Source organism: Antrostomus carolinensis, unplaced genomic scaffold (genome assembly GCF_000700745.2).
Source record: "Antrostomus carolinensis isolate BGI_N321 unplaced genomic scaffold, ASM70074v2 scaffold15685, whole genome shotgun sequence".
NCBI lineage: Eukaryota > Metazoa > Chordata > Aves > Caprimulgiformes > Caprimulgidae > Antrostomus > Antrostomus carolinensis.
Genome location: NW_010318631.1, coordinates 26,643 through 36,398, shown reverse-complemented (window position 1 = coordinate 36,398; position 9,756 = coordinate 26,643). Strand labels below are relative to the sequence as shown.

General features: G+C 52.5%; 1 protein-coding gene across 1 annotated transcript in view; it reads right to left on the bottom strand.

The window, feature by feature from the left end:
* The window catches only part of LOC104525743 (ephrin type-A receptor 8-like), a gene marked incomplete at both ends in the record, with an annotated part of 11,518 nt that extends 3,774 nt beyond the window's left edge, over positions 1-7,744 (bottom strand). Inside the window, one exon of the mRNA XM_010168977.1 lies at positions 7,680-7,744. Coding sequence (XP_010167279.1) covers positions 7,680-7,744 — 65 coding nt within the window. The remainder of the gene's footprint in view (positions 1-7,679) is intronic.
* Between the last annotated feature and the right edge of the window lie 2,012 nt (positions 7,745-9,756).

The following is a 9,756-nucleotide window of genomic DNA, read 5'->3' as shown; positions in this document are numbered from 1 at the left end:
CTGACCTACAGGGCAAGTGCTCTGCCATCAATGGAAATGTGTGGAGGGAAGCTGGGCCACCTGAACTGGTGGCTCAGATGCCACAGGTGCATCTTCGAAGAATGCCACAAGACAAAACAGGTCCCATGAGCTCTGCCAGGTCCCAGGACCTGCTGGGCATTTGAAATCCATAGAATCATAGGATGTTGTGAGTTGGAAGGACCCACAAGGATCATCCAGTCCAACTCCTGTCCCTGCACAGGACAATCCCAACATTCACACCATGTCCCTCAGGGCCTTGGCCAAATGCTGCTGGAATCTTGTCAGCCTTGGTGCCATCAGCACCTCCCTGGGGAGCCTGTTCCAGTGCTCCACCACCCTCTGCCTCAAGAACCTTTTCCTCATGCCCAACCTCACCCTCCCCTGCCACATCTTCCTGCCATTTCCTCTGCTCCTGGCATTCGTTGGTGGCCAGAGAGAAGAGATCAGCGCCTGCCCCTCCTCTGCCCCTTGGGAGGAAGTTCTAGACCCCCAGGAGATCTCCTCTCAGTCTCCTCTTCTCCAGGCTGAACAAACCAAGTGCCTTCAGCCTCTCCTCATACCATTCCCTTCTAAACCCTTCCCCAATTTGGTGGCCTCCTCTGGACACTCTCTAGTAGCTTTAGGGACCTGCCTGAGGAATCCCCATGACTTGAAAGGTTTTTCTGTTTCACCTTAATTACAAGCTCCTGTGGCCAGCAAGAGGAGCCTCTGACCATCTGCAGCTTTGACGCTGAGTACCATCAGTTCAAGTGTGCAGGCACTGTGCATGTACCCACCCTCCTGGCATTGCCTGCTCTTGGCTGACAGTTTGAAGTGGCTTTTATTAAACGAGGCTCAGCCCAGCCCCCGTCATTGCAAGAAGATCCCCTAGTGAGACGGAAATGAGGACATCATAATTAACGCAGTGAGTGCACGCACTGTGGGGGGGTCATGATTGCATTTGTATTCAGAGACTTGCCTAATAGTTTAAATTAAAGTCAACACCAGTTATAAAAAAAATTGCCAGATTATGAAAGGTGAAAGATGCAAACATCAGATATCTGGGCAGCTGCGCAAGGTCTTAGAAGTCTCCCAGGGCCTGCGTGGTGCAGCAGAGTGAGGAGGAAGAGGAGAAGGAGGAGCAGGAGCAGAGGGGGAAACACACAGGGAGAGACCACGTTCCCCTGGAGCAGCAGCTCCCACCACCCTTGCGGTGACCATGGACAGAGCCAAGGCATGAGGTCTCCACAGCCCTGGGAATCTTCTACAAGGGATGCTGGGTCTGCCTGGCATTGCAAAGCCTTTGCTGCTGCTGGGACATCCAGCACTTTCCTTCATCTCAAGAGCAAGCACTGAGCTACAGCTGCTCCCCAGGAGCTGCTGGGTCCCTCGCACCACTGTCACTGAGAGAGAGAGAAAAAAGAGAAGGACGTTATTGCAGCTATAAATCATTAGATGGGAGGCATTAATGGAGATAATCCCCATGAAATCAGTCACTGCTGGGGCTAAGGAGGGATTTGTCAGGCAGTTAACTACCCTGAGCTTCACTGCTGGTGATTAACTCCTGGTAGTGACCAGCATCTGGGGAATTAGCAATAACCCAGCTTTTACTGAACAAGCACTGGGAGATGAGCTTTTATCTCAATTACTAGTCTAAATCTTTACTTTCCAATGATCCATTCCTACCCATCTTTTTTTTCAAAGACAATGAGATTCACCGCAGCTTGCCTTGGAACTTGCTGGCATTCTTGGATCCAGGCAAAAGCTCCGGACGGGAAGAGAAACCCAAGAAATGGCACAAGGACATCAAAGTGACAGAGGGCAGAAGACATGGCAGGGGGGAGAGCCACAATATCTTTTGGTGCTCCAAAGAGAAAGACGTGACCCTGAATGGGGTTGAAATGGCAAGCACACAGCACGGCTCGGACTGGGGGCAGATTTTTTGCAGGGTGGGCTTGGGGCAATGGGAGACTTTGCTCTATAACAGAGCTGGTGTGGCAGACAAGGTGCATCCAGGCCATGAAATAGTTGTCAGCTGCAGGGCCAGAGCCAGACAGAAAATGTCCCCCGCTGCGTAGGCAAACAGTTCAATCCCAGGGCATTGAGAGCAGCACTGTACACCAGCATGAAATCCCCACCCCTGATGCACAAACACTGCTGAGAGAGTGTTCTACAGGCAGAAATGTGTCTGTGCTCCCAGCTGGTTGTTTAAGCAAATTTGGTGCTTTTTGGACAGTTTTCTCTCTGAGCTACTGCAGAACGAGGGAAGAGCACTCTTGGCTAATTGTACCAGGGGCCTCAAGATGTGTCTCTTTACCAGGACTGGAGGGGTAGAGATGGGGAGATGCAAACCACCTCTGAAGGTCTTTCCTGGTGCTCCCACCAGCAAAGTCAACATGAAACATGAGTTTCACTAAGGCCAAATGTGCGGTCCCTGGCAGCACAACAGGCTTGGGGAGGAGTCGGGGGGAGAGCTGCTGGGCAGAGAGGGACCTGGGGGTGTTGGTCACCAGCAGCTGAACATGAGTCAGCAGAGAGCCCAGGTGGCCAAGAAGGCCAAGGGCATCCTGGCCTGGATCAGTGCCAGTGTGGCCAGTAGGACCAGGGAAGTTCTCTTCCCCCTGCACTGGGCACTGGTGAGGCCACAGCTGGAGTGCTGGGTTCAGTGTTGGGCCCCTGACTCCAAGAAGGACATGGAGGTGCTGGAGCGTGTCCAGGGAAGGGCAACAGAGCTGGGGAAGGGTCTGGAGCACAAGTGTGATGAGTTCCCAGCTGAGGGAACTGGGGTTGTTGAGCCTGGAGAAAGGAGGCTGAGGGGAGACCTTCTGGCTCTGTCCAAGTCCCTTAGAGGAGGGTGGAGAGAGGTGGGGGTGGGTCTGTTCAACCAAGGACCAAGAGACAGGACAAGAGGAAATGGCCTCAATTTGTGGCCAGGGCAGTTGAGATGGGATGTGAGGAAGAATTTCTTTGCTGAAAGGGTTCTGAGGCATTGGAAGGGGTTGCCCAGGGCAGTGGTGGAGTCCCCATCCCTGGAGGGATTGAAGAGTCGTGTAGACACAGTGCTGAGGGACATGGGTTAGTCAGGGACTTGTCAGTGTTGGGTTCATGATTGGACTCAATGATCTTCAAGATCTTTCCAGTCGAGGCCGTTCTGGGATTCTGGGATTCTGTGAGCATGCCAGGCATTGGGGCAGTTGCCAGCGCAGTGAGCAGGATGCTGTGGGACCAGATCACAGAGGTGTTGGCATGGGGCAGACAGGGAGGTCGTGGGCAGCATGGAGGGTCTTTCTCCAGCACTCAAGTTGCTCGCTTATTGTTAGCTTTAGCAAGGCATCATTCAAGCTCCTTAGATACCCTGTGTCTGAACAAAATCATTTCCTGTTTGACTTTGTAAATCAAAGTAGACGATACAATAATTATTAATAATATGTTGACTTATCTCATCAGCGTTTTAATTAGTCAGTAGAAAAGCAATTTGCAAAGGGGCTGATCAGGATCCCTCTGATCCAGCAGGTCACGTGCCAAGCCAGGAGAGGGGAGAGAAGGGCACTGGGGCACTGGGGCATTGGGGCATTTTGCTGGGGAGAGCTGGAAAACTGGAGACACAGAAGGGGAAGGGGCAGCCTCTTTGATGGCACTGATAAGAGTTTAATTTTCAATGCAAAGGGAATTGTTCTGGGGCTGGAGTGAGCTGCAAAGCTCCCGGGAGCCCTTTGAAGTTATAATTGAGAGGAGCCGCAGCCTGCGGGACAGGGATGCTACTGGTGACCCTTCTGCTTCCTGCACGTGTCTCAGGAGTGGAGGTGAGGGGAGGACACAATTGAACTCCTAAGCAGCAATTACAGACAATTACCCCTCAGTTAATTGTCTGGCAAGAGGAAATGTCAAAACAGGCCACAGCATGCCTCCCTGATGGCTTGACACTCTCCAGGGCCAATGGTGCTGCTGACCCCCGCTGTGCCCATTGCTCCCAGTCCCCTGATCCTCTGCTCTTGGTGGCCACAGCAAACCCAGAGAGGAAAAAATAAAATAAAAATCTTCCTGTGAGGCAAGTTCACCTTGCCCACAAGTGTGATGAAAACATCAGGACTTTGCAAGTAGTACCCTTCCAGTTTTGCATTGCTGATGCTTTGGACCATTGTCCTGGCTGTGCAGGCAGCTCTGGGATCTCCCAGTCCAGAGACAAAAACTCTGAGACTGCTACTTTTCCTCAGGCATCCCCAGGAGCCCCGAAGAGGTGGGAGAGGACCTTCAGGTGCTGGAAAAGCAAGTGGGACTGTGCTACTGGACACAATTCCCTTTCTGAAGCTCCTCAGGCTGGAGACTGGTGCTCTGAGCTGTTTAGCACCATGCAAAGACCCAGCCAGAGCTACCCACCTCCCCACTGTCACCCATGCAGTGGCCCTGGACTCACACAGGGCAGGGGAATGGAGATGTGGATAAAGCAAAAACAAGCATGACTTCGGCTGGGGAACCAGGGTCAGCAACACTGTCCCTTGGCAGGAGGATGCTGTGACAGATCTGTCTGGATGGATGGAGCAGAGACACTGCAGGGAAATCCTGCACCCTCCAGCACCCATCACACACTCCAGCGGCAGCTCAGTCAGCACAGTCAGAAGGCAGCAGGGGAGAATAGTGGGGTGGAGGACACTGCCACCTTTTTTCCAGCAGGAGTATCTGAATTAAGGAAAAAGCAGCAAAAATAAGAGACCCCAAATAAAATCTGGCAGTACACTGCCTCCATACCACACCAGCAACCAGGGCTGCCAGAATCGCAGCATGTTGCAATGAGCAGGGACAGTCCCAGGGACAACAGAAGTACTCCTCAGATGGTGACCAGCAAACTTAATCCCTTTCCTGGAGCAGAGATCACACCAGGCTTGGAGCCACGTGGACACAAGCTGCCAAACCTGGGATTTACCTGGTTTCTCTCCCACCTGAATCCAAACCTTGCTGCAGAGGCTGCTCAGGAGGCATCTACTCAGTGTCAGATCATTAGCACTGGGAGTGAATATCCTACAGCAGCTTCTCTGAAACACCAGCACCCCATCCCACCTCCTTTCTGGTGATGGCAACTGAGTCCAAGTGCAAACTGACTACCCAAAAAGAACCTGGAGCTGAAGGAGCAGCAGAAGGTTAAAGGAATGAGAGGTTCTTTCAGGATGATGCGATGCAATGGCCCATGGAGGAAGAACCACAGTGCAGACAAGTGCTCAGAGGAGCCATTAACACATCCAGCTGGAAAACTATATGCAAAGTTGTTTGTGCAAGAACACCACATCAAAACCCAGGCACCCTCCTTGAAAGTGTTCAAGCCAGTTTGCACACAGCTGTGTGGTTGTTCTCTGGGTAACAGGGCCATGAGTTGGGCAAAAGCACAAGTTAAGCAAAGAGTGGTGTTACCCCATGACTTACCTAGGAATTGTGGGAGGACACAGCAGCATAAGATGTCCAAGAGTTTGCTTTGGCATTAGGTGTTATACAAGTCTTTTTGTTTTTCTTCTTTGGCATCCAGGATCAACTATTCATAATAAACACCACCAATAAGGTGGAGCCTTCAGATCTGTATTAACGTTCAGAAGTTGCTAGGCTACTGGTAAAGGGCTGGTGGGAATCTGCAGTACTGCAAGTCGTCAGCAGAGTGATGACCGCCCTGCAAACCAGCTCAAGCACCCTATGGACACCTGACAGCCCTAATGCATTGCACCTGACAGCCCTAATGGATCGGGACCCAGGATTCATCCCCTGGCTTTGCAGATGTACAACACAGGATGCTGCACCTCAACTGGTCATGGAAGTCCCTGATGTGGTGAGAAAGTGGCACTTGTAGGCTCATTCCCTCAGGAAGACATCTGCCTTAGGAGTGCAAGGTCCTGCCCAGTCATCCCCATGTGTCCCCAGGACAACCACCTCAAATGGATTAAGTTCCATCCAAGCCATCCAGGTGATGTGATGGATCATTTCTTCATGTCTGACAGCTAGCAATGGGATACGGTCGCGCAGGTGTCTGGAGAGCTGGGACATTGGTGGAGGATCCAGAAGGAGGGTCTTGGGCAGTCTGTGAGCAGTGGAGGGTCTGACTATGGGGAGGAATTTCTAAGGACACGGTGAAGGGCAGGGCAGTGGAACTGGACAAAGGAAACCAGTTTGCACTCCCAGAAACATCCCAGAAACCTCCTTCATCCCAAGGGAGCAGGCAAAGCCCTGGTCCCTGATCCCCTGAACACGCATCAGGCCCCTCCAGGATTTGGCAGTAGGGCTGGGATGAGACGGCAGCAGCGAGGTGACAGGACAGAGACCCACACAACCAAGGGCAGCCTGTACTTGACCATAAGGAGGACAACATCTCCTTCATCCAGGCAAAGGTCCGCTGGCTGGAAACAGAACCCGGGCAAACCCACGTGGTGGACAGTTGTTAACAGGTCACTGCTAACAACGTGGCTACAGGACCTGGAGGATTTACCACCAGTGGCAGTTTTGTAGTCAAGGGTGTGTTTTTTCTAAAAGCTGGGCTTTTCTGGAATGTGAGTGCATTGACAGGTCTGAAGACCTGTATCTATGGAGGAGATCACACCAGTGCTGCAGTCCCTTCTGACCTTGTACCTCTGAATCTATTATGTTTCCTGGATAGTCATCATTGCAAGAGCTAACTGCCAAAATTAGAGCTGAGTTAATAATTTAATATATTTACATATATGATAATATCTGAAGAAATAGGATCATTGTTATTATTATGAATTCACAGTTCGGATCGCTCCTGCTCAAACAGTGTGGGGACTGAAAGTCTCAAGCAACAGATCAACGAAAATGATTAGAAGCCTGGGAAGATTTCTGTAGGAGGTGGAATTGAAAAGATTAGGACTGTTTAGTTCAGAGAAGGGATGAAAAAGAACGGACATGAAAAATCAAAACAGCAGCAGAAGCCATGTAGGCACGCCAATTTTGCACATTTTGTGCGTGCAGCAAGCCCCACTGTGCCTTGCAGTTGGTCCTGTGTGTATTTATGGGATTGTTTCTGTTCACTAAATGAATGAGCAAAATCCTTACAGCCAGGTCACCACTGCCATCTGGAACTCACAATTTCCAGAAAGCTGCTGTGGCAGGAAAACCTGGACATGGAAATGCAAGTGAAGGGACTGTGCAGAGAGGCTCCAGCCAGCAGAGGTGGCAGGTTCACATGGGGGTCACCACTCCTGTTCATGCCACAGGCCTGTGCATTTGCATCCCCATTCCCTGTGAGAAACCATCTGCAGGGAATGGTCCCCTGCCCCTCTTCCCCAGATCCCACAGCAAATTCCTCAACAGGCAGTTGAGCTCTTTCCAGTCCTTTTGGGTTGTTCTTCCTGATGCTCCCCTGGAGCAGTGAGGAATGAGATGCTTCTCAGCCTGAGTGCCCATGGGGCAACCCAGCTCTTGAGTTCCCTCAGAGCTCAGGACCTGGTGACATCCTGGTCCCTGCTAGAGGACATGGAGAGTTTAATGGCATTTCCAATCCAACCGCATCCCACTGCTAGTCTTTCAGGCTGGCTTTTTCCCAACAGACATGCTCTCTTTTGCCCCATCAGCACTGACCAAGGCACCAGCATGGCACTGAGATGTCCATCCACCCTCCCCACAGGGACCCATGGTGACCCATCCCACTGGGATCCCCCATGTGCCAACAGCCACTTCATACTTACCCCATGCAAGGGATAAGTCATCCAGCCCCAGTCCCCCGGGATCTTTGACGTGTCTAGCAAGTTCACTGGAAAACACATGATAAAAACACTGCGTTAGAAAGCTTTGTCCCCATCCCTGAGGGGTGGGTGAGGAACTGAGCCACCACAAATGACCCCTCTTCACATCCCACTCACCTGATTGTCCCCTGTGCCCATCAATCTATGGGGCTGCTGCCAGGGACCTGCCTGGCTGCAAATGATGCTCCCCAGAGCTATTGGTTCAGGGTAAAGCCAGGGTGGGGCTGTATCAGTCCTGGCCATAGGACTGAGAGCAGCTTGTCCTTTTGGAGGAGAGGGAGCTGCAAACAGCAGGTCAGAGGGGGTGCAAAGCAACGGCAAGCTGGGGAAACAAACTCCAAGCATCAGGCTGTCCAGCAGTTCCTGCCCTGGACCAACCCCAATGCAACTGGAGCATCATTCCTCGCTTGGACTCTTCTCCAGAGGCTCCACCAAGCTCTGTAGGCTTGCATCGCTCTCCACATCACCAGTTTGAAGTCTGCACTCCGGCAGCCATTGTAATTATGCACCACAGTGCCCGACTCCAGCACAAAGTAACCCCCCATGGTCCTGGCTGACACCCCACTGGTGAGAGCAGACCGTGGGGGACAGGCTGCATGAGGAAGCCCATCAAAGGCAATCCTTCAAAAGCTCTGCCACCACTGGCAGCCCGGCTTAATGAGGAGACATGGACAAATCTGTGAGGAGAGAGGAGCAGCTTCTAAGGGAGGAGAGGTGAGGAGACCTTTGAATATGCTCAAGAGCTTCCCATGGAAACCTGTGCAGGGGAGGGAGATTGGGATGCCATGGCACTGCTGCATGAACAGGGTGAGCTGCCCCAGAGTGTCCTCTGCTGACTGTGAGCCCCACACCCAGATCCCTGGCACTGCCTGATAACCCCCCAGACTTGCTCAGCATCTGGAGAAGGACCCCAAGCCCCAGCTCCAGAGTACAGATCCAGAGGTATGGAGGCCTGGGAGAGGGTGCCGACCAGTGCCTCTACCCTTGGAAGTGAGTGCAGCAGGCACTTACACCAGCATGCCCATGCCTCATCACCTCTCATCAGCACCAGGCTCCCTTGGGGACCTCCAGTGCCACCAGCTTTCCTCAGCTGCCCAGTAAGGCCAGGCCCAGGCTGGATGCTGTGTCCACGCTGGCTGCTTTTCCTCACCCTCGAGCAGCTTCAAACTGGACACAAGGGGAAGAGGAGGGGCAGGCGCTGATCTCTTCTCTCTGGCCACCAACAAATGCCAGGAGCAGAGGAAATGGCAGGAAGATGTGGCAGGGGAGGGTGAGGTTGGCCATGAGGAAAAGGTTCTTGAGGCAGAGGGTGGTGGAGCACTGGAACAGGCTCCCCAGGGAGGTGCTCATGGCACCAAGCCTGACAAGATTGCAGCAGCATTTGGCCAAGGCCCTGAGGGACATGGTGTGAATGTTGGGATTGTCCTGTGCAGGGACAGGAGTTGGACTGGATGATCCTTGTGGGTCCTTCCAGCTCACAACATTCGATGATTTTATGGACCTTGAGGCAACTTGGTGCAGCATCCCAGCTGGTCCCTGGGCTCTGGAGGGATGGTGGTCTTGGCACAAGGCACCAGCCCATCGCAGCACTGACGGGGCATGTTGGGACAGCAGCTCCAGCCCCAGCACAGGCTGGGCTCAGTGTGATTCTGGTCCCAGCAGCCAGAGGAACGAGTGCCACTTTCATTTACTATTACCAGGCAGGGAAGGAGCGGTGGGGGGAGAGAGAGCAGAGACGTGAGCTGGCTGTGAAACGCCTGGACGTCATGCTCCTGACAGAGCAGATTAGGAGCTTTTGAGGCATTTATTAATGTTAGCAGAACAATTTGAAAGCATTTCCAGGGTTTCTTGTGTGACTCCATTGGCCCAACAGCAGGCCGAGCCCCTCTACTCCCCGCAAGGTGCTGCTCCCACTGCTAAAGAGGCCCCTTGCCCTCAGCACGGAGTAATTACCTCGGAGATCTCAAATCCATTTTTATTTGTTATTGTTAATCTGAAGATTTTCTGCCTATTTTCCCTG